This window comes from Mustela nigripes, chromosome X, assembly GCF_022355385.1.
Source record: "Mustela nigripes isolate SB6536 chromosome X, MUSNIG.SB6536, whole genome shotgun sequence".
Classification (NCBI taxonomy): Eukaryota; Metazoa; Chordata; class Mammalia; order Carnivora; family Mustelidae; genus Mustela; species Mustela nigripes.
This window is the reverse complement of record NC_081575.1, coordinates 106862649-106887540: the sequence shown is the minus strand read 5'-3', so window position 1 is coordinate 106887540 and position 24892 is coordinate 106862649. Positions and strand designations below refer to the sequence as shown.

Sequence of the window (24892 nt, the reverse complement as noted above, 5' to 3'; positions counted from 1 at the left end):
CTGAGGGGAAAGTCCAAAGTACATACATGGAAAAGCAAAACATAGTTTCCAATAAATGGTTTGATACCATTGGTGAATTTAAAAGATTTCTCTCTGTATAGAACAGAAAAGATTGTTTACCCATTGTGTCCTGGACTAGAATTACTCGATATTTCTGGAATTAAGCAGCTTAAAAAACTCAAAAAGTGGAAGAACATCTTAACAGTGTGAATAAGGTACATGAAACATGTCTTAGCCAGTGTTTGACTACTATAATAGCTAAAAATAACAATGGCTTGAACTCGTGAAACTTCCCAGATGTAGGTAGTTCAGCACTGATACGTTAATTCTGTTATTTGGAGGACTCGGGCCCTTTCTATCTTGTTAGCTCTGCTATTCCCAACACGCAGCTTCTACGTCATGGACTCAGGTTTATCTCCATCATAGCTCCAATGTAGCTGTAGTGCTGTCCCCATCACCTCCACTTATATCCTGTTAGCCAAAGTGGCATATGGCCATACTCAGCTTCCTGTGAGTATAGGAAATGACTTTAGGTTACATCTCTGTCGTTATAAAACTGATTCTCAACCACTGGTGCTGTTACCCTCCTGGAGACGTTTGGAATGTGTGGGGCATAGGGTGCATTCTTTGGGTGCCTCAGTGAGGAGAGACTACTAATGGCATTTAGTGGATGGGAGTCAAAAATGCTAAATATCCTGTAATGCAAGGGACAGACTTGTACAAAGAATTGCGAGCGAGGTTCAGAGTGCTGGTAGAGCACCCACCCTGCTGCATGAGAAATACTGTAGAAGAAGGAAAGGCTAGGTATGGAAGAGAAGGATATCTAGTGGATATGCTAATGATTGTTTAAGCCCTCTCTCTACAGGGGAGAATGAGGAGCTCTCATATGTAGTATTTGCTGGTTTCTGTGGTATAATTACTCCTGCCTTGGCCAATTTCAAGGTGCCAGCCCAAAGTCCCTGAAGGAGGAATTAGGAAGAGATGTACACAGTCAGCTGTGGCGAGCTGGTAGGACCAGCCTCCAGCACACCACTGAGTTCACCTTAACCTTCTCTGTATTTAAAAAAGAAAGAAAGAAAGAAAGAAAACCTCTGTATATACGGTACATATGGTTATAGTCTGTGACATGGTGTAAGTTACTGTGTTTGGTCCATCAATAGTAATTCTCCATAACAAATTAATTCTTAAAACACTCCCTTTTTCCAAGTATCATTTGGATTTCCATAAACCAGCTCAGCAAGAATGTTTTTTAATTTCATCTTTCATTTGAATAGCTTTGAAATTTTTTTCAAAGATCACCAGTATGCTTTAGTTAATAATGTATACATTTTCTGAAAAGAGGATGAAGCAAGTAAAATATTAATTCACTTTATATTTTTACATATATATATATATTAGAATATATAGATGCTACTAATGTTAAATCATATTAGTATATGGTCTTCCTAATGTGGTATTAAAATGCTCATTTTACATTTCAGTACCTGAAATGGAAGAGGCCTCTAACTGAACATCTTTCCTTAGTACTAAAGTAGATCTATCTGCTTCACAGCTTCTTGTGATTACTTCGCTAATTTATCAGAATGCCCAGATGTTACGAAGTCACACACCTAGATCATTCCTGTACCCGGTTGAGCTTACTCTTTTTTTTTTTTTTTTCCTCTCTTTTCAGGTATCTGGCATAATTTCGTCCTTGCACTCCTTGGTATTTTAGCTCTTGTGCTCCTCCCTGTAATTCTCTTGCCATTTTACTACACTGGAGTCGGGGTGCTTATCACGGAAGTTGCTGAGGTAAATAATGAGGATTTTGTGGGGTGTTCATTTACCAGACTTCATGGTATAACACTTGCATTTTATGTTAGGAACATATATTCAAGTTTTCACATGCAGAATGTTCAGTTTCTCCTGAAGAAATTACTATAATCCTTTTAAGTTGAGCAAAAAGTATTTTGAAACCCATTGGCTTTTTAAAATTACTTAAAATTGTTTCTGTTCTGAGTTATAAATAAAGAGAGTATCAAGATTTTCTGCCTGTACTTTGTTGATAAAATGCATCATTTGCCTTTACTGTTTATTTTTGTAACTGTGGTTTTTGAGTCACATGTCCTTAGTCCTAAGTAAAAAGACTGAAACTGATGGCCAGAACATTTCATAGGAGTTTAAGTTACTTTCTTCAACTCTTCATTTCACTGCCTTAGGCAATAATTACTACAATGGCATCAAGTCTTCCATTCAGACCTTCCGAAGAGGAAAATTACCTTTGTGAGTCCCTGGCTCACATGTTCATTGTGCTGATGGTATTGTCTGCATATTTGGGAGTGTGTTTAGATAAGGACTTGTCTTATAATTTTATCCACTGAGGGTATACAAGATAACGAAGGCATTCTGATGACTACTTACACAAAAAAATTCTAATAGTTTGGGAAAAACTTTATCATTTTAATCTTGATAGTTGGCAAGTAGGGTTTTTTTTTCAGTAATGAAAAATTCGGAATCTTGGAAAAGTAGGAAAATTGTTAGGTATTTTGTTAATGTTCCAGGACTATACATCTTGGATTCAAAGCCGGCTTATTTTTTGCATTGGTGAAAATATTGTACCTAAGTAGCTCAGTGTCTTTATTATTTGGTCAGATTAATCATAGCTTGTCTTCATACGTTATCTGATTTGGTTGTACCCTCTTCCCAAGGACTCACCTGCCGTTGGACCCAGAGGCCTTTTTGTGGGAGACCTTGTCACCCATCTACAGGATTGTCCTGTTACTAATGTACAAGATTGGAATGAATGTCTAGATACCATCGCCTATGAGCCCCAAATTGGTTACTGTATTAGTGCATCAACCTTACAGCAGTTAAGCTTCCCAGTTAGAGGTGTGTATATTTCTTCAGTATAATATAATGCTTCAAGCAACAGTACTTGCCATTCATCAATTCTTAGACCATGTCTATAGATTTATTTTGTTCTAATTTCTTTAAAGCAAATCAGTAAAGTACTAGTAGGCCCAAACTAGGAAATTTTCTTCTTGGTAAGTTGGGTACTAATATTTTTAATTGTTACTGAATTTCTAACTAATTTCATAATACTATATTTGACTTCTAGGACTTTGGTATCTGATTCTTTGTTCATTTAGAAGAACTTGTGTTAAGTCAGCATTCAAGCTCAACCATAACCAATTAACTAAATTCCAGTAATTAAATACCCCCTTGCTGTATGGGTAGTATATCCAAAGCTATTTGGGATAGAGTTATTCTATGTGGCAGGCATCTAGAGGAAATCATTTTGGCATCCAAAAATAGCACTCTGAGGTCAGATCTTTTGTTCTGTGTAGCAAGTGACAAGGTGAAACAACTTTATTCTCAGAAGCTGCCAGATTTATTTTGAATTCTTTCAGCTCTGAAAAATCAGCCTCCCAAGTCTTTATACAAAATCATGGGGCCCAGATTATTGTCAGTGTTGAAAAACACAAATTTTGTTCACAGACTATATTTTTAAGTCAAGAAGTACCCTGGATGCTTGTCCACATCTACTCGGGGCTAGGAAATATAAATAATCAAGAACAACTTAAGTACTGTGTGCAAGAATGGCAGAGTAGTAGGAACTGATTTTTAAATTTTTTTCAAGTGTAATCTTCTATGTATAATACAATCTTAAGAACTTTTATTACTATAAAAGGTTGTCAAACATACATAAAAGTCAAGAAAGTAGTATGGGGGTGCCTGGCTGGCTCAATCGAAGGGGCATGCGACTCTTGATCTTGGTCAGCGTTGTAAGTTGGAGCCCCACATTAGGTGTAGAGATTACTTAAATAAATAAAACTTTTAAAAAGTGAAAAGAAAAAAATAGTAGTATAAATGAAACCTCCTGCATCCTTCTCCCAGCTTCAGCAATTATCAGCATTTTGCCAGCTTTTTTTTTTTTTTTATCTAATTAGCCCACTTTTGGGGGGAGTATTTTAAAGCACATCCCAGGCATCATATCATTTCTCCACGAACTTTAGCATGTCTTTAGCATATGATGACCTTTTAAACATGACCATAGTACTGTTATTCACATCTAAGAAAAATTAACACCAATTTGTTCTACTAGTTAGCATTCACGTTTTCCTAATTGTTTTTCTCATAGTTGGTTTAGGTTGAATGGTATGCACTTTAAGTGTCTTTGAACTTGGAACAGTTCCCCCTCTTGGGGGGGAGGATATCATTTAAGAAACAGTCATTTGTTTTGTCAAATTGCCCGTATTCTGGATTTGTCTGGCTCTGTGTTATCCTTATGATGTTGTTAATATGTTCAGTTATCTCCCAAATCCCCTATAAATGGTCATTAGGTTTAGAGGCTTGCTTAAATTCTGGATCCATCTTTTGAGGGGGTGAAAATATTTCATAGTTGTTGCTCACTACTTCCTATTGCATCATGTCCAGAGGCACATAGTGTTACACCCTGTGGTAATGTTAACTTTGTTCAGTGGGCTAACCTGATTCTTGAAGGTTGAAATATTTATCAATTTTTCTTGTTCTCAAGAACCATTTACCATCTTCCCAAACATTTCAGATGACGCAAGGTTGGTATATGTCCTATAATGCATTCTTCTCTGAGAAAAATGATACATTATCTCATACTTCTTAAGTCCTTTATAATTTTCCTCCCAATTTCTTTAAATTTGATATAATTTCTATTGAATTACAAAAGCCAAACTGACACAGTAATCAAGTCAAGTTCTTTCTAGTAGAACTGTTTTATTTAGGGTAACTGCATTTCAGAAATTTAAGGTATTGTCCTTTCCTGTCAGACAGAATGGAAATGAAAATCTTCCTGAAATACTCTGAAGCTCTTATTTACTTTCTGAGTATTTCACTTTTGTGGGTCATAATGCTGTATTTTGGAGATGTTTGTATAAACACCTAAAGCAGTGATTATTCTTTGCACACTAATAAAAAAAATCAGCCCCCAAATAATTCTTCAGTATTCATTTTATCTCCTTAGAAGTGACTGTATTAGGATACAGGTTGGTTCTACATGATGACTGTGTCTGATAAACCTTTACCTCTATTTAACCATTTTAAAATGGAGTACATATATTTAGCTAGCTTATAGGAATCCTAATGACTGTAAATGTAACTTCAAATAAATACCAGATTAATTTTTAATGGCAGACTTGACCACTGGGGCTGTGGACATTTTTTAAAAAGCTATGGATTAATAATAGTATTTTAATACCTAGATATGGTTTTTTTATCCTTCATTATAAACATTGGGGAAACATACAGCTAAATATGGTAATACAAAGTGGCCAGTAATCCAAAAGTGATGATTTGTGTTCATTTTGGAGTGGAATTTAGTATACATAATTAAAATTCTAGGAATTTACACCACTGCAGAAAAATAAAGCCACCTTAGAAAGATCTGACCCTGGAAGTGCATGTAAGCTGTCCCAACCAGTCATATCTGGCCACTTACCTCTCATGGTATATTATTAAATTTTTTAAAATATAATCAAGCAGACTGGAAGTTCTCCTTAAAAGTATTAACAAATAGATTTCTGTCAAGTTAGAAAAATGTGGTTAATCTACCTTGTGATTTAAATTGTTTAGACCTACTTTTTTTTTTTAAGATTTTTATTTATTTATTTAACAGACAGAGATCACAAGTAGGAAGAGAAGCAGTCCTCAGAGAGAGAGAGGAAGAAGCAGGCTCCCAGCTGAGCAGAGAGCCCAATGCGGGCCTCGATCCCAGGACCGTGGGATCATGACCCGAGCCGAAGGCAGAGGCCTTAACCCACTGAGCCACCCAGGCGCCCTAGACCTACTTTTTCTTCTGTTAATCCTTTCCTTTTTTCTCTTTCCTGAAAGCATTATCTTGAGTAAGAAAGGCTGTACTAAACAAGTCCACCATTTGAACTACATTTTCAGGATCATGAGATTGAAAACTAAAGGCAGCTGGATGGCTCAGTTGCTTTATAAGTGACTGCCTTCAGCTCACGTTATGATCCCAGGGTCTTGGGATCAAGTCCCACATCGGGCTCGTTACTCAGTGGGGGAGCCTGCTTCTTCCTATCCCTCTGCCCTTCCCCCTGCTTGTGTGCTCGCTCTCTCTCTCTCTCTCTGTCAAATAAATAAATAAAATCTTTTTTAAAAAACAGCAACTGCTCCCTAAAATGAAGCTTTGAGCTCAGATTCAGATAGCCCCCTTGAATAGCCTGCATGCCTATTCGGAGGAGGCAAGAGTATATCCCTGTAACTGCCTGGCAATGAGAATATTGTCCTGTCCCACATACCTTTACCTCAAGTGAGAAAAGACCCTTTCCCACCTGGTTTAAGATGATAAGAGGAAAATTTCAGAAAGACTTTCCATATATTTTGAGTACCTAGATTGTTTTTATGCCTGAATCTTCTTTAATGTTTGGAGTAAAGTATCTGTTTTTCCATTGTGAACATCAAGTTATGATCCAAAGGTTTTTTTGCTATCCTAAACTGAAGAGATAATGTGTGTGTGTGCATGTGTCTGTATGTGTAAGTTTATAATTTTTTAACTACCGGTTACTAGGTGATGCTGATAAAAATTCTACTGTGGAACTAAGAATAAATAACTAGGCTTGCCTCCCTATGTTGGAGCCCTAACTACATTTATATATTTAGTGTAAGAAAATTGTTCAGTTCATTTTAGTAATATAGAAAGTAGTAGGGGAGCGCCTGGGTGGCTCAGTGGGTTAAAGCCTCTGCCTTCAGCTCAGGTCATGATCCCAGGATCCTGGGATTGAGTTTCACATTGGGCTCTCTGCTCCGCAGAGAGCCTGCTTCCTCCTCTCTCTGCTTGCCTCCCTGCCTACTTGTGATATCTCTCTCTCTCTCTCTGTCAAATAAATAAATAAAATCTTTAAAAAAAAAAAAAAGAAAGTAGTAGGGACTATGAACTGTAGATTGAAAAAGTCTCTTATTTCCAGTCTTATTCTAAAATTAACCTCTGGTAGGGTACCTGGCTGGCTCAGCCAGTGGAGCGTGCAACTCTCAATCTTAGGGTTGTTAAGTTTGAGCCCCACATTTAGGTGTAGAGATTACTTTTTTTAAAAAAAATTAAAAATATAATAAAATAAGCCTCTGGTCTAGACCAGTCTTTAGAGGCTAGACTATGTCAACAACTGTGTAGAGGCCCATCTTAGTGTATATTTAGAGTATGCAGATTCTCCCTGTAGTAGAATTCTGCCGCTGATCTGTTCTTGAATTACCTAATTGTCTCCCAGACTGAGGAGATTTAAAGGACAATTCTAATCATCTAGAGTTAAATTCAACCTATGAATGCCTCCAGGGCCTCTCATTGCAATCTTGAATTCTCGTTCTAAAGTAGAATTAGATTGGTCTTTCATCCTTAATAAAACTATGTACACTAATGTGAAAATTGTCTGTGGCATTCCTATCTTATAGGTTAAGAAATGAGTTACAAAAACTGGCTTAGCAACTTGTCCTTAAATGTGACCCAGTAGAAAAGATTATAAAATAGTTTTTAAAACTACAACTCCTTTTAATGGATAAACAGAAATATCAAATTTACTTCTCAAGTCACAACAAAATATTTAACTCTTTATTGGAAAATTATGTTTGTCAGGAGGTATTTAAACTTGTCAGGATGGCCACAGCCATGTATTTATGTTTTGGTTGGAGTATTCATCATAAGAAGAAGTCACAACATAGAGGTTGAAAATTGATGATAACCCAGAGGCCAAAGCCAACTTCAACAGATACATTTGGTTTGGTCTGTGTAATTTTTTTAATATGAATATCAATTAGATGCCAATGATTAAAATTCAAGAGGTTTCACATGAAAGTACAGATTTCAGATTTCTTTTGGAATAAAATAGATGATCTGTGAAATCAGGGCCCCAAGTTGAGTAGCCTAGCTGCTAACCCTTTAAAACAGGATGTATGTTTCCTAATTCATCACAGTCCCAACACTTCCTATTTTTTCCAAACACTATGCACTTCCTTTATTTGCTTCCTGGTCGGCCCCTTTAAGCATTTGTGTTACCAGACATGCTGTATCAAAAGTGATATCAGATTCTTGACTTTCAATTCTGTATTGCATACATTCCTCCAAGAAAAGTTAGTGATCAAGCATCAGATGTAAATTTTGTAAATAATTACTAAAACAAAGGCAAATGTAGTCAATGTATATTGAGTTATGTACCTTATGTAAGATGGAGAAATTTTTTTCTCAAGGAGCTCAATCTAGTCAAGGATATAGACCATGTGATAGGGATTGAGGAGTGTATTTGTGATGAGCACTGGGTGAGGTATGGAAGTGTTGAATCACTATATTATACCTGAAACGAATATTACACCGTATATTAACCAATTGGAATTTAAATACAAACTTTTTTTAAAAAGAAGCAGACCATAGCCATATTATTGCGATACAAGGTTAACTGTGGGTAATGACGGGAATTGGCGGAGTTATGGGAATTGGTGGCAATCAGTCTTGACTGAGAAGAGGAGGGCAGATTTCATAGCAGCAACCCCTGAGTTGGGCTTCAGCAGTGAGTTTAATTTCAGGAGGCCAAGATAGAAATGAACCTCGTAACCATAGACTAGAAAGTGGTCAGGGAACTGCTGGTAATTTGGTTCAGCAAGTTAATGGTATGAGATAAGATGATAAAAGTTTCTAGTCTCTCTATTTTAGTCTATGGAATTTAGCATTATTTGGGAGCAGTACAATCTTTGGAAGTTTTGGATTAGAGGAGTTATAGTCTCATAGTTCTACATTGGAAGGTTAATCTGAAGCATTCATTATGTAGGAAAGGCTTGCATGTGTTGGCTAGCTGGTGAGCAAACAAGACTTACTAGGATTCTTCAAATGGGTCACATGAGAGGAAATAGAGTCTATACTCAAATGGGAATATATAGGGAGAAAAATAATAAGGAGGTTAAAATTGGTGGGACTTGGCAACTAATCAGAGAGAACATTGAAATTGTAGCCTGAATTGGTAAAAAATAAAAAATCCTAAACAGCTTTTTACCTTATACTTTACAGTTAGGGCTGATGAATGATTTCAGGCACAGGTTTGTCTGTGCCATTAGATAGTCACAGTTTGCTTTCATATTTCAAAGACAACTCATCATCCAAAATTTAAATACCTGTTCAATTATGCTAAGAAAACAAATCAAAACTACCCACGCACCCAAGCAATGCAGAGAAGAAACTGATTTGTCAGCTAGTTTTTGTCATCTATGTTTGGTTCTTAGTTTTATGTTGGCCAAGGAAAGATGGTGACAGTCTAACCAATACAAGATGTATTTTTTCCTCTCTTTTTTAAGTAGGATCTGGGTGTGGAGCCCAGTGCAGGGCTGAACTCTCAACCCTGAGATCAAGACCTGAGCCAAGATCAGGTGTCAGATGCTTAATGGACTGAGTCACCCAGGCACCCCTCAAATAACCCAGTTTTTTTTTTAACTGTTTTGGGGTGTCTGGCTGGCTCAGTAGTAAAGCATCTGACTCTTGAGCTCAGGGTCAGGAGTTCAAGCCAACCGTTGGGTATAGAGATCACTTAAATAAATAAAACTTTTTAAAAAAAAAAAACCTTAAAAGCAAACAACAACTGATGGCAAAAATAGAAAATCTTTATAAAATCACATTGCACATCGACTAAGATTTTCCTGCCAGTGCTCCTGAAGACACTCTTGTAATAGAAAAACTTCCTGTGGACTGGAAAAATGTACTTTTCTTTTTTGGTAGTTCTGTGGTAACTTTGCTCTTGAGTCTATCTTCCTCAGCACATCTGAGTATGGTAGTGCGAATATAAGATTCTAAGTTTAATTGGTCCCTGTTGTGCATCGATTTATGCTTTACAAGTTTGATATGCTGAATACAGGAAACCTTCCAAAATAAATACATGGAAATAATTTTTTATCCCACCTGTATCAATGACTTAGCTTTCTTATTCTGCCCTAAATACAAGTGAGGCAGTCTAGCAAAGAACTTTTTTTTTTCATTTAATTTATTTATTTTCAGAAAAACAGTATTTATTACTTCTTTTTATTTTTTTACCACACCCAGTGCTCCATGCAATCTGTGCCCTCTATAGCAAAGAACTTTTAAAAATAAATGAATAATGGGAATAAGTAGTTGCCCTGTTTCCATTGTCTTCCAAAAACGGTAACTGGATTACTGGTAGGCAGTCAAATACTGCACATCTCTGGGGTCAAATTGGGCTGCCCTGATTTTATGAGGAAAGCCCCAAGGTAAGCATGGAGGTAAGATAGATAGTTGCTATAATAGGGATTTTAGGGATAAGAGCCTCTTAGGCATCCTCTCGCCCATTCTGCTAACACTACAATGCAGGAACTGAGTAGTAATCCTAGATCAGTAGCATTATAGCTGCTAATAGTGGCTCATTAAATATTTGTGCTTGACCTGCTGGAGTTATTGCAAAACCTGCTGAGACCCTGGAACTCCAGCTTTATTTGTAGGTAAGTTTTTGTGAGGACAGGTAATCTAGGGTAAGTACTGCTTCTTTTTTAAAAACTTATTTGTTTGACAGAGAGTTCACAACTAGGCAGAGAGGCAGGCAGAGAGAGAGGGGAGGCAGGCTCTCCACTGAGCAGAGAGCCTGATGCCGGGCTCTATCCCAGGACCCTGAGATCATGACCTGAGCCGAAGGCAGAGGCTTAACCCACTAAGCCACCCAGGCGCCCCTATAGTACTGCTTCTTGATTCCAAACCAGACGCATCTCTTTTTGTAGTATCATGTCCTTTTTTGTACCATAAAGTCACTGCAGCAAGTAGCCTGTCAAACTGAACCCTCAATCATACAATTGTTTCCAAATTTATGTGCATTTTACTTACATTTTTTGTCTTGAAAGCAAAATTTTTATTACAGATGTACTTCTGGGGTAGCCTGGGTGGCTCAGTCATTAAGCATCTGCCTTCAGCTCAGGCCATGATTCCAGGGTCCTGGGATCGAGCCCCGCATCGGGCTCCCTGCCCACAGCAAGCCAGCTTCTCCCTCTTCCACTCCCACTGCTTGTGTTCCCTCTCTTGCTGTGTCTTTCTCTGTCAAATAAATAAGTAAAAAAAATTTTAATGTATTTCTGTATAACAGATTCTAAAAAATTATTTCTCTTCAGCATACAAACGGCTAGATGGTTCGACCGAATGCTGTAACAATCACAGCCTCACGGATGTGTGCTTTTCCTACAGAAATAACTTTAATAAGCGTTTGGTGAGTTGTCCCTTGCTTGTCTGATACAGTCTTTACAAAATAATCATATAGATCTAAAATGGAATCTCTGAAAACTTTTCCCTTTTGCTTCGTGTTGTTTTATTAACATTTCTACATTTCACTTGTCACATTTCAACTGAGACTTTTCAACAATTTACAGGTGTGATACCTTATTTGGCCAAAGTGGAATATTTGAATCTAATTTATAGTAGGTGCACATAAATGGCATTTCTTCTCTGTGAATTTGTTCCTTATATTCTCTGTGACATAAAAGATATTAAAGACCTATAACTTTCTTGTTAGTAAATTATTTTTAGTATTGACTAATTAATATTTTGTTCATAGCACACATGCTTACCTGCCCGGAAAGCAGTTGAAGCCACGCAAGTTTGTAGAACCAATAAAGATTGTAAAAAAAGTTCAAGTTCAAGTTTCTGTATAATACCTTCTTTGGAAACTCATACTCGCTTAATAAAAGTGAAACATCCACCTCAAATTGATATGTTGTATGTAGGCCATCCACTGCACCTTCACTACACAGGTGAGTGTTTATTGTGGTTGACCCCCAAAATCATTAAGATGGTATATATTCTCTCTCCATGGCAGAAACTCAGTACAAATCCTATGTTAATTTTATTTATATAAATGTGACCACTTTTCAAAGTCTTATTGACTTGTTCTTAAGTGTTGTATGAAATTTACCATTAGGAAAATAATCTGAATTTATGAAGCAAGATGGAGCTGATTCCCATGTCTGCCTATAGAGAGTAATGTATTTTCTTTTCACCACCATTTATTCCCAAGTCACATAGTTGCGCTCTCAGATGTTCTCTGAGAGCTTTTTACATCTCTCTAAACTCCCAAAACAGTGGCAAGGGCAACATATCCCAGAGAATCCAGGAGTTATCGTGTTAAGACTATAATTTGTGTGTAACACATGAATTTTATATGAATATAAATTTCAAAACTGGGCCAGCATAATTGTTTCAACAGTGGCTACATGATTGGACTAAATAGATAGCTTCTCCATATGGATGAAGATCATATGATCCAACTCATTTTGCTCTTTTTTTATAACAATTGCATTGAAATATAATTCACATACCATGTATTTGACCCTTTTAGAGTGTACAATTGAAGAGTTTTTAATATATTCAGAGTTGTGTCGCCATCACCACAATCTAGGTCTAGAATATTTTCATCACCCCAAAAAAGAAACTCCATATCCATTAAGCAGTCAGTTCTCATTTCTTCCCAACCCCGCCCCCCACCTCTTGGCAACCACTAATCTACTTTCTATAAGTTTGCCTGTTCTACATTTCATATAAGTAGAATATTTTGTGACTGACTTCTCTCACTTAGTATAATATATTTAAGGTTCATCCATGGTGTAGCAAGCAACAGTATGCCCTTCCTTTTTATGGCCAAATATTCCATTCTGTGGACATACCACATTCTCTTTATTCATTCCTCAGTTGATGAATATGTAGGTTTTATGTTACTCTTTAAAATGCTCTCCCATTGCTTCATAGTCATATTCTGAGTTACAACCTGGGTCATTCTTCTTTTTAATTAATAGTTAGAATTAATATGATTTTAAGGTTATACCTCTTTGAAGGATAAGGACTCTTGATAAATTCTGCCATAGTTTTTAAGTCAGTCTCTGTATTTGGTAGTCATACTTGGTATACAGTGGAATATAAGTACACACTGGAACATGAATTTCTATATTCCACTATATTTATTAGGTATTCTAGAATAATTGTTTTATATGTGGGGCATATAGGCTGCCTGCATATGTTTGGGAAGTGCTTTCTCAACCAATTTAATAGGCTAGCCTAATTTTTGACCATATAGAAAAAATTTTTATAATACTGTTACTTACCTGTATGAACAATATTCATTATTCCTTATTTTTCTTTTTTAGTGAGCATCACCAGTTTTATCCCACGTTTCAACTTTCTAAGCATAGATCTGCCTGTGGTTGTGGAGACATTTGTCAAGTATCCTTTCTGGTGTGAAGAATGTTTTTAAAAGTGTTACTTGGAACATGATCAGGCTTACCTTGAATAGAGCATGCACGTACCTTATAATATTGATTGATTGCTAACAACTAAAAAGGAGACTTTAAAGTTGAAAAAGATCAAATTGTAACTAGGAGGGAAGAAGTCACGGGAGAGAGAGAGAGATCTGGGAAGGAAAAAAGTTAAGATATGGAAGAAAAGGAACCGAGACTATAAATTGGAAGTTGAGAGTTGAATTTACTGATCTAAGGCCCCTTAGTAAGTTTATAAAGATTGAAAGCTTCAATTTCTACCACGGTGACGAATTCTGCCCTGTCTGAGCCTGTTAACTCTGACTAAATGGAGGAATGAGAAAAGGAGATCGAATTGGTTTCCACTATCAAAATAGCAATTCAGAGGACAATATCTTGAGTTCTTCAGCATATTTTGTTTGAATATAAAACTTGATTTTTTAAATCCATCATTATGAGGAATCTGAACAAACTGAGCAGTTTGTAAGGGTTCTTTCTTTTTGTCACTTTTTTAAAAACTTTCTAGATTTTAAGTTTATATCTAAGTATGGATCTTTTTTTTAAATTCCATTGTAGTTAACATTACAGTGTTATATCAGTTTCACGTGCACAATACATATTTTTGTCGCTTTTAAATCATCTTCATTTCTTTCCTCAATAATTTGCAGAAATGTGAAAGGGAAAACAAATGAGCAGTTACTGGAAAATATGTACAGTCAAGATTGTACCTTGTAGATTGTACTTTTGTCTCAGAGATTTATGATAGACATAACCTTATAGATGATAATAAAATAGTTATAGTTATATTAACTCTATCACCTCATAGATAATAGTAAAACAGAGTTGAAGGGGCCAGAATCTTCATGTTTCCTAAGATAAGTTAGTACTTTGTAAGGATCAAAAAGTGATTTTCCCTTATTTCTAATTAATTAATTTCTAATTAATTTCCACATTCCTTTCCCTCCTTGTGTCATTAGAAGATTGCAAAGACTCAATCTTCCTCTGAGTTTGTTATTGATTGCTTTAGTTTGCAAATGGTTGGCCTTTATTTTTCTAGTCAAGGTTTTTGAGCTTTAAAATAATATAAATGATTTGTTTGAAATAGTAGAGATCTGGATTGCCTGGGTGGCTATCAGTTGAGCAGCCAGCTCTTGGTTTTTGGCTCAAGTCATTGTCTCAGGGTTGTGGGATTGAACCCCTCATGGGGCTCTTTGCTCAGTGAGAAGTCTGCTTCAGGATTCTCTCTCTCTCCCCATCTGCCCCTCCCCCTTGCTCACCCACATTCTCTCTCTCTCTCTCTCTCTCTCAAATAAATCTTTTAAAAAATAAATAAGTAAATACCAGGATCTAAGAAGGAATATCCTATACTAGTGGGCAGAAATTTAAAGAAAGGAGGGAAGTCAAGTATAATCTCAAATGTAGTCCTAGTAAAATATCTTCTTCTGATTATTAAATGTGTGTTTTCCACTCAGACTTCACAGTCGGCTCCTTAACTCATTTCAACCAGGTACCTGATTTCTCTCTCAGGAGCTTTGGCTATTGTTAATGCAGTGCCCTGCTTTGCCTTGGATGGTCAGTGGATTTTAAACTCTTTCCTAGATGCTACCCTTACCTCAGTGATTGGAGACAATGATATCAAAGATCTGATAGGATTTTTCATCTTGCTTGGTGGTAGTGTACTTCTGGCTGCCAACGTGACCCTGGGACTCTGGATGGTTACAGCACGGTAATGTTTGCAATCATCATGCAGAATTATACTTTATATGAAAGAGAAAGCATTTCCTTAAAATTACATTTTAACCAACAACTTTAAGCTCCTCCTGTATCAGAATATCCAAACTCTGGAATGGGGGATAAACAGAAGAAATGAAAGGCATAGTCCCTGACCACATCCTACTTTTAAAGACTGAACTTAACAAATTTCAGATGCTTGTGAAACAATTTCTAAACAAGTGAAAATTTATATTAAACCATTCCATGTGACTGCATATCATACTGCAGTAGTGTAAAGGAGAAGAGATTTGGGTGGAATTAATTGGGGCAAACTTTCTGAAAAAGCATCATTAACCCAGATTTGAAGAAGACCAAACTCTGGCCAAGTGGAAGGGTGAGCATTTCCTTGGCCTACATCTCTTGTCTTTTTTCTTAGTTTGAAAAGTATTTTGAGATTTATTGATATATTATTTTGTACGCTGACAACTGAGGTCTGATTACAATTAATAAAATTCTATAAAAGCATCTGCTGACATGAAAGGGAAAATCTTTGTTAAATGATACCAAATAAGGGAACAAAGTAGGAAGTAGGGCTTACAGTGACACATGCTTTGCCCTACAAGAGTTGCCTCTTTGATAAAGTGTCCCCGTACGTACCCTCATAAAGCAGCACTGTGTTCTGACATTCAGAGTGCGCTATAAGAAGTATCTTCCACTTGCAGCATGTGAGCTGAGGAAGTTAAAGTTGAGCATCAGAACTGAGCCTGGTCTTCTTCCAGATCACGAGACAGATCTGCTGCAGTCCTGGTTACCATTCTCCACAAAGCTTTGAAGCTCAAAACCCTTTCAGGGTAGACGTTTTCTCTTGTGCTGCTGGGGTTATCTGGGGCCTCGGTCCTGGGTTCTTGCCTTCAAGGAGCAACTACCTTAAGCTCTCAACCATACTCTGTCCTCACCAGCAGCTTCCATGTTTCTCTGTATTGACTGTAAACACCCAGTCCTTGCTTTCCATCTTTCTCCTAAGCTACCTCTATGGGTCCACAGAAGACTTGGTAGTGCAGTGAGAATGACTACACATGAGTACAGATGTGGATTTGCCAGAGCCTGGGAACTGACTCTTGAGCCCAAAAGAGCCCTGAGTAGTTCAAGGTCTTTTGGACTGGAGCTGGAACCCTGGAAGACCCAGGAAGTCAACAGGCCACTGTGAAGCTCTTGGTCTTCTAAGTGTCTGAGCGTACTGTTCTTTGTTGAAAAATACGTGCTTCCTTCATACACTCAAGAACATTAACAACTGTGTACCCAACTTTTTCACTAAGTGAGGCATTCCATGGGGTTCACCTTTTTCTGATTATTAAGCTGCTCTTCAGCAATAAAGGTTTTTAATTTTTAAGAAGTTCTTTAGACTGTATTGCAAGTTTGCCTGCCTTCTTAAATAGAAATTATTTATTGAGTATACTGTTAAGATTTTATGAATGACTTGATGTCATCAGTTATTACCACTACTAAAATCATACAAGTTATTCTTTTATCCCAGGAAAAAGGTGGTTGTTGTATTCTTAGGTAGATAGTCATTCAGGATCAAAGTCTGTTAGCAGAGAGCTCAGACCTGTTTAGATAGTAGAACTTGGAGAATACCATGAAATACTTGCATAATTAATTTGGTAACATCAACTATGCAGTTTACTAATGAACATGTTGTATATGTGCAGGTCAGTTTTTTAAAACAGAAAAAAATTTTAATAGAGGAAATCCTACGCATTAACTTCTTTTTCTGGGTGGGAAAAAAAAAAAACCAACAGCTACAACCAAACACCTCACTTTCTTGTAGCATTTGAACATCTTGGTCTCTTGCTCTAAAGGGTTGGGATTTGAGAACCACTCTTATTAGGATAATGAGTAGATCAGTTGCATTTGCATAGAAATGGCCTCATCGTGTAAGAAAGGAAATATTATCTGTTGTCTCTTAGCTTGATTGTGGGCACTTCTAGAGCAAGGACCATGCCATACTCAGCTTTGCATCCCTGGCACAGTGCATGAGACATCATAAATACTTAATAAACGTGGTCGAATGAATGATGAATACTGGTATTTATGGATTAGAAAAGCATGTTTCTATTTAAGTAAGCTATGAATAGTATTATTGAATATTTACTGTAAATATATGTTAACAACAAAATAACTTGGAAAGTCTTTGTGTCCCTAGTATATTATCATCTTTATGAAAATAACCCATTTTGGTTAATATAGAGCAATTAGAAAAATGAATTACTTTGAGGATTTGAAAAAAAATGTGCTTTCTGTGTTGTCACGTTGTTCAACAGTACTTTATTTTCAGTGTTCTGCTCTACATTGTTTACATTTTCCACAGTTTTTAAAATCACCTACAATGTGTAAAGAACGTATATATTCTTTTCATCTCAGTTGGAAAAGACATGCGTTTAAACTTGACCTTTTGATAATCGTTCTTATAGGGTCATTGTCATCTATTCTAACAGCAAATTTTAGACAGGCACTTCATGGATACATGGCTCTCCATCATCAGTTTGTCCTGTGGTATTTATTGAATGTCCACATACTAATTAATGGTGCACAGGTATTTTTTTCTACGGATCTTTCTTTCAACTATGCTGTAATTCATTCCTAGTATTCAAGTTGAAGATACCATAGCCGCTGGCATTTGATGTTTAGCAATAAAAGAATAAATGTGTACCAGCACTCTGTGTTTTATCATATCTATGTGTTGTCTTTTTTTAAAAAAAGTGTTCTTCTCTACCAAAAGTGTTCCCTTTACATACAGTGTGATCTTTGTTTTTAAATTCTCGTTTCTAAAAGCAACCTTCAGTTTCCACTCAAGCAGTCCTTATATGAAAGTTGTTGCAGGCCACAGAAAGAAGTCTTAAAAAAAATTGTATTTATTTGAGAGGAAAAAGATAGCAAGAGAGAGCATAAGTGGGGAGAGGAAGAAGCAGGTTCCCAGCCGAGGAAGGAGCCTGATGTGGGACCCAATCCTAAGACCCTGTGATCATGATCTGAGCCGAAGGTGGACACTTAACTAACTGAGCCACCCAGGCACCTGAAAGAAATCTTTTTTAAATAAGATTCCTGGGCTCCCACTACTGTTTTAGAGGACTGTTACTTTTCCTTTCAGTAGTGTCCAACAGAAGTCTTCTCTATTTCTTAGGAATTCATGGAAAAGTATTTCAACTCTGACATTTGGTTCATCTTGAACTTTTGCTCTAGCACTCCCTCCCTTGTCCACAGTGCCAGCCTCAATCTCTCTCTCCCTCTCTTCCTCTCTCTCCCCCTCCCCACTGTCTCTCACTTTCCCTCTCTACACCTCCCCCCACCACACACACACACACACACACACACACACACACACACACACACACACGGGCACATATTCTCTTTCTAGATTACCTAAAGGCCAGATAAAACAGACTGGGAATTTAGCCCAAATCCCGATTGGCTGGCATCATTTCCCTCCTCCTTTTTGCCTCTGATCCCATTGTGCTACGATTAAGAGCCACAAGACTAGATGACTATTATCGAAACCACTTTTTTTAGCAGCTGAAGATAGAATTAAATACTATAAAATCTACCTGTTTAACATGTACAATTCACTGGGTAAACTACTTTTCTTTCAATGACTACTCAAAAAAACAATAGTATACATAAGCTTTAGTATAAACTAACTTTTAAGCAAATGAACATGTGATATAACACTGGAAAGTAAGAAAATGTTTCATTTATTTCACAGCTTTTAACTTGCAAGTGGTTTTCAATACTAGAATAGAGTTTAAATAAATCATTTTTAAGGTTAAGCATGTAAAGGGGTACCTGGCTGGCTCAGTCAGTAGAGCATGCAGCTCTTGATCTCAGAGCTGTGAGTTCAAGTCCCATGCTGGGTGTAGAGATTACTTAATAATGCATGTGAAGGTGCCTTGGGTGGCTCAGTCGGTTAAGCATCCTACTCCTGATTTTGACTCAGGTCATGACTCAAGGCTGTGATATTGAACCCCATGTCAGGCTCTATGCTGGGTGTAGAGCTTGCTTAAGATTCTATCTCCCTCTCCCTCTGCCCTTACCCCTGCTAAAAGAAAAAAAAAGAAAAGATAAAGCATGTGGATATATTTTCTTTGAGACAATACAGTTTTTTTTTTAAGTTTTTTTTTTTTTAATTTGACAGATCACAAGTAGGCAGAGAGGCAGGCAGGGAGCCGGGGAGTCAGGCTCCCTGCTAAGCAGAGAGCCCAACGTGGGGCTCCATCCCAGGACCCTGAGACCATGACCTGGGCCAAAGGCAGAGGCTTAACCCACTGAGCCACTCAGGCACCCCGAGATAATACACCTTTTTAATCAGTGTATTTGCAAGCTCCTCTTGGTGTTTTGGCCATATCTTAGTTTTATTTAGCTAAAGATTGATGGATATTCAATAATCATCCCTTCTTATTAACTGATCGTTTCTCAGATTTTTCTGCTGATGTGCTCTTGACACTCTTCAGAAGAGAGAAAAAATGCAGAAAGATCTAAGAATAGAACCCTCTAATTGGCTGTCCATCCTACAAAATTGAAGTCTTGCTTTATCTTAAGTTTATGTAAATTTTGCACTCAGTCTAGTATCTAAAACCAGTTCTCTTAAAGATACGAAACTCTAAACAGTGAAAGAATTAGATGCTAAGAATATTAATATTTTTTCCATATCTAAAACACATTGATAGAAGCAGTTTATAACAGCTGATCTGTAGACTAGTGACAGTCTATGATGGTGTTTTTGTCTATCTCTAGTGAAATGAGAAAAATATGTTAAATCTAATTACAAAATAAGGCAAATATATTTTTGTTGTTATAAGGTGCCTGCTACCCTTTATCAAGGAGTTCTCCTTTATTTAGATTATGGAAACATATACTTATTAACTTAGCACTTCTAGATTGCTCTGCAGAATGTCTAACTGACCCTCATCAGCAAGGCATGAGGGTTCCATGTTTCCCCATGCCCTTGCCTCCACCCGAATTGTCTGACTTTCATGTTCTCACAGATGTGTACAAAATGTATTTACTTTTAATTGGCATTTCTCACTTAATAAAGTTGGGCATCCATATACTTGTTTAGCCACTTAGATTTTTCATTTTGCCAACTGCTTATTGATATCCTTGGCCGGGCTGTCCATTGAGTTTACTAAATTTTTCTTATTGATCCTTAAGAATTTTTTGTATATTCTAGATTAGGAGTCAACAAACTGCAGCCTGCAAGCCAAATCCTGCTCACCACCTAGTTTTGTAAATAAGGATTTCTTAGAACATAGCCCCATTCAGGGGCCCCTGGGTGGCTCAGTCATTTGAGCCTCTGACTCTTGACTTTGGCTCAGGCCATTATCTTGGGGTCTTGGGATTCAAGCTCCTCTTCAGTCTCCGCACTCAATGGGGAGTTTGCTGGAGATTCGCTTTCTCCCTCTGCCCTTCCCCTGCTCTCTCGGTCTCTCTTTCTCTCTCTCTCTGAAATAAATCAGTATTTTTAAAAAAACACAGCTACATTCATTCATTTATATATTGTGTATGGCTCTGTTCATGCTACAACAGCAGAGCTGAGCAGTTCCAACAAAGAACATATGACCTCCAAAGCCTAAAATATTTACTAACTGTTTATAGAACAGCCCATGTTCTAGATATCAATCTCTTGTCCATCTTAGATGTTGCAAATAATTTTTCCATCTGTCACCCATTTATAAGTTTTATTCATGAGGTTTTGTCATTGAACAAGTGTATCTTTAGTTTGATACAGTAAAATCCATTAATTTTTTGAGTCCTGTCCTTTCCCAAAGTCACAGTAATATTCTACAATTTCTTCTATTTACTTTAGAGTTGTACTTTCACAATGAGATCTTTGATTTCTACAATATATGGTGTGAGGTAGGAAATCCAGGTTCCAGGTTTATTTTTCTATGTAGCATGACCTATTTTTAAAAATAGATATAACAGGGGTGCCTGGGTGGCTCAGTGGGTGAAGCCACTGCCTTCAGCTCAGGTCATGATCTCAGGGTCCTGGGATCGAGTCCCACATCGGGCTCTCTGCTCAGCGGGGAGCCTGCTTCCTTTCCTCTCTCTCTCTGCCTGCCTCTCTGTCTACTTGTGATCTCTCTCTGTCAAATAAATAAATAAAAATCTTTTAAAAAATAAAAATAGATATAACAGTATTTTCCTTTTTAAGATTGTTAAAGCAGTTTACATGAAATTCTTAATATGGTGCCTGGAATGTTCAAGATATTATATACTTAAATTACTTATTTTCATAATGCAGAATTATGACATAAATTTGCCTTGACATCCCTGATCACACAGTGGCAGATCCTGCCTCCTTTTGATATGCCTCCTTGGCTTCCACGGCCTTTGGGCTCGCTCTTGTTGTCCAGATGTTTTCCAGTCCTTGACCCTTTAAAATATTTCTTCCTCCAATCAAAATGAGCCAAAAATCATAATACTTAAGATGTTGGCTAAAGATTTTGCTCAGTGAAACAATTCAAAATGACCTTTGTGGGTATGTGTACTGATAGTAACTTGGGCATTTAAACCTGCTCTTACCCAAACATTTTAACTCAGAAGGACACATTTTGATGAACCAATATGAAAGAGAATTTGAGATAGAATGGACTTTGAGGACTACATCAGATTATAGAAAGCTGTCTACTCTGTGTAAAGTTTAGGATATTGTATTTCAAAATAAGCTATATTTTTTACGTGTTCATTTTATTTTGCATTAATTAATTAGAAAAGAGGCTAAGCTTTCTTTTTTAATGTGTGTTCTTATGTTGGTTTTTAAATCCACATCATTTGTCCCTCTTTCCCTGCAGTAATCATCACCTTCTTACTACTTTTCATTACTCAGGACTCACATTTGTTGCAAGAGTTTACAAATACATTTGACCATACCTTACCTTCTCTTATAGGTCCCTGACTTTAATACTTTATTCCGAACATTGTTTTCTTCCCTTTCAGTCACTTTGTTTCCCTCCTTTAATGGCTTCTAATTTTCTTTCTAGGCTGTATGTATCACCAGAAATCCACAATGGGAAGTGGATAGCACTTTGCAATTTACAGAATGTTCACTTCTCCAGTCCAGGGCATCCCCTTTTTGTTACAGAAATACCTGGGAAAAAGAAGTTGATAATCAGGAATTTACTTGGAGAGTATAGAATTGGAACAGAATGAGGGAGATAAATGTGATTCCTTTGGCCTTTATAAGAAAAACAATTTTCTTACTAAAAAAGAAATACACATTTGTTATAGAAAACACCTTAAAGTAAATTGTAATTGGAAAAATAGGATTATATTATAGATTAACTGGTAAACTGCTTTTTAAACTTTATCATGTATTATAAACAATTTTCAATGTTATTAATACTCTAGTGTTATTTAAATGGATATATAATATTGCAGCATTGAATGTACCATATTTTTTTCTTTTTTGTTGTTGTTTTTAAAGTAAGGTCTATGGCCACCATGGGGCTTAAATTCACAACCCTGAGATCAAGAGTCACATGCTCTACCAACTGAGCCAGCCAGGCACACCTGAATATGGCATAATTAACCAACCCCTATTATTTCCAGTTTTGCAGTGTTATAAACAGAGCAGTTAGGGACATACTTATAACTGAGTCTTTTTGCATATCTATGATTTTTTGGATAATTCTAGAAACTCTTACAATAATCTTAAGAGAAAAATCACTGCCTCAAAATGTGAATGTTTTATATATACATATTGCCTTGTTGCGTTTACATTTTTTCTCTTAATTAGATATGTAAAATAGCATCTCATTTTAATTTGCATTTCCTTGATTAGAAAAAAGGTTGAACATTTTAAAATGTATTTATTGGCCATTGTGTTATTTTCATTTATTGCTATCCTTTGCCCGTTTTTCATGGGAATGATTATTGTCTTACTGCTTTTCACCATAAGCTCAGCTCTGCCATTTGATTTGTTACATGTGAATAAATTAAAACTACATTTAAGTATAATGCTAATGCTTATTTTTACATTTTTATATATCCTGATGTGTCAACCTTTGCCTTATGTTTTCTACCTTTGGTGAAATGTTTTCAGAGTCTTCTCAAGATTTCATAAATATTCACAAACATTTTATGATCATTTTATGACTTCATTTTTTTCAAATATTATAATCTTTAATTTACAAGCAATGTCTTTTGATGTCGGTGCAAAGTAGGAATATAACCTTGTGCTTTGTTATCCCCAAATGATCAGCCAGTCATCTGAAAGGAGATGGCTAGTCTTTTTTTTTTTTTTTTTTTTTTTAAGATTTTATTTATTTATTTGACAGAGATCACGAGTAGGCAGAGAGGCAGGCAGAGAGAGAGAGAGGAGGAAGCAGGCTCCTGCTGAGCAGACAGCCTGATGCGGGACTTGATCCCAGGACCCCGAGATCATGACCTGAGCCGAAGGCAGCGGCTTAACCCACTGAGCCACCCAGGCGCCCGGAGATGGCTAGTCTTAAGAGATATTTCATGCCAGCCAAGAAGTCATGAATTTATATCCTTTGGAGAGAACGGATATAATACATGAAATTATCGCTCATTTAATAAACCATTCTTATTCATATAGGAGGCAGCTATTTATTATTAACTTTTTCAGTTTAGTAATACAGTGAATTGAGAATATGTCTTGTACTTTAATTGACAAGAGTCCTTAAATCATTTTTTTCCCTGAGGCATTTTTAGTTTTATTGAAATAGTGTTTCTCATTCCTAAGCAATATAGATTAGCAATCTGGAGATTATCCTTAATATATATATCATTATCTAAAAGGTATTGTTTTCATCATCTTCTTAATTATTTTTTTTGCTTCTTAGATTTTCAAGCTTTAATTCCTCTCTCTGTGGATTGTTTAATATTAGTCTTTAAAGGTTAAAAAGAAAACTGTCTTTGGAATAGATGTCCAAACTTTAAAGTAAGTATCTTATCTTCATCTGTTTTAATTATATAATGATTAAGTTTGAAACACTGCATTCCTTGATTACTTGTTCACATATATGCATTTTTAGTCATAATTTAAAATCATGAAAATAAGAGATAATGAAGATATTATGAATTTGTATTTTATTTCTTATAAAATTTGAATAAGGGTGCTTTTTTCCCCATTCAAAATGTTTTTCCTCTGAGATCATTGTAGTTGGTTTTTAAATTTGCCAAATTTTAGAATATGACTCTTGTAAATGCGCTATTCCAGGAGATGGTTATTGGATTTGAAAGTTTCCATTTTTTTGCTTATTCCCTTTCTATAGCCACTAGAACTGATACAAATATTCTTCCATTCATTTAAAGAACCATTTATTGCATACTTACTGTGTCCTTGGCACGGTTCTGGGCTCTGGGGATACAGCAATAAATAAGTCAATTTTTTTTTCTTTTGTATTTTGTAAGGAAAAAATACCATTTATTTTTAAAACAAAATATATATGCTAAGCATTACTAAATGTTGCAGGCATGGGGTGACAAGAGATTAAGCCAGGAAGGTTGGTAGAGGCCAGGTCCTACAAATATGTTTTGGACTTTAGCCTAATTGCAAATGGGAAGTGTTTGGAAGTTTCAAGCAAAAGAGTGACATAATCATATTTGCATTTTGTGGATCACCTTGACTAAGGCTAAAGCATAGATTGGAGGGAGGCAAGTCTGGAGGCAGGGAAATTAGTTAGGAGACTATTTCACTATTTTTGGCAAGAGCTGATGGTGATATAAAATAGGATGGTGATAGTAGAGGTTGAAAGAGAGAAAGACAAATCAAAAGTAGGATTCACTCTATTTGATGGTTTCATGTGGTTTAGATTCAGGAAGGAGTCAAGAAGACTTCAGGTTTCTGGCTTGGACAATTGAATGGGGGCTAGGGAACACCAGACACGGAGCAGTTCAATTTGGAACTCTTGAGTTTGAC

General features: G+C 36.5%; 1 protein-coding gene across 4 annotated transcripts in view; it reads left to right on the top strand.

Annotated features, from left to right (window-relative positions):
* MBTPS2 (membrane bound transcription factor peptidase, site 2) overlaps window positions 1-23952 on the top strand; it is a 46600-nt gene extending 22648 nt beyond the window's left edge. Inside the window, exons 6-12 of one of the 4 annotated variants that reach the window (XM_059386170.1) lie at window positions 1673-1791; window positions 2688-2868; window positions 11110-11204; window positions 11550-11745; window positions 13132-13207; window positions 14747-14965; window positions 23814-23952. In XM_059386170.1, coding sequence (XP_059242153.1) covers window positions 1673-1791; window positions 2688-2868; window positions 11110-11204; window positions 11550-11745; window positions 13132-13207; window positions 14747-14965; window positions 23814-23865 — 938 coding nt within the window. In that variant the 3' untranslated portion in view covers window positions 23866-23952. Of the gene's footprint in view, window positions 1-1672; window positions 1792-2687; window positions 2869-11109; window positions 11205-11549; window positions 11746-13131; window positions 13208-14746; window positions 17685-23813 lie in introns of those variants that run through there. The other 3 variants (XM_059386171.1, XM_059386172.1, XM_059386173.1) reach the window with 3 other exon arrangements.
* Window positions 23953-24892: the final 940 nt, after the last annotated feature.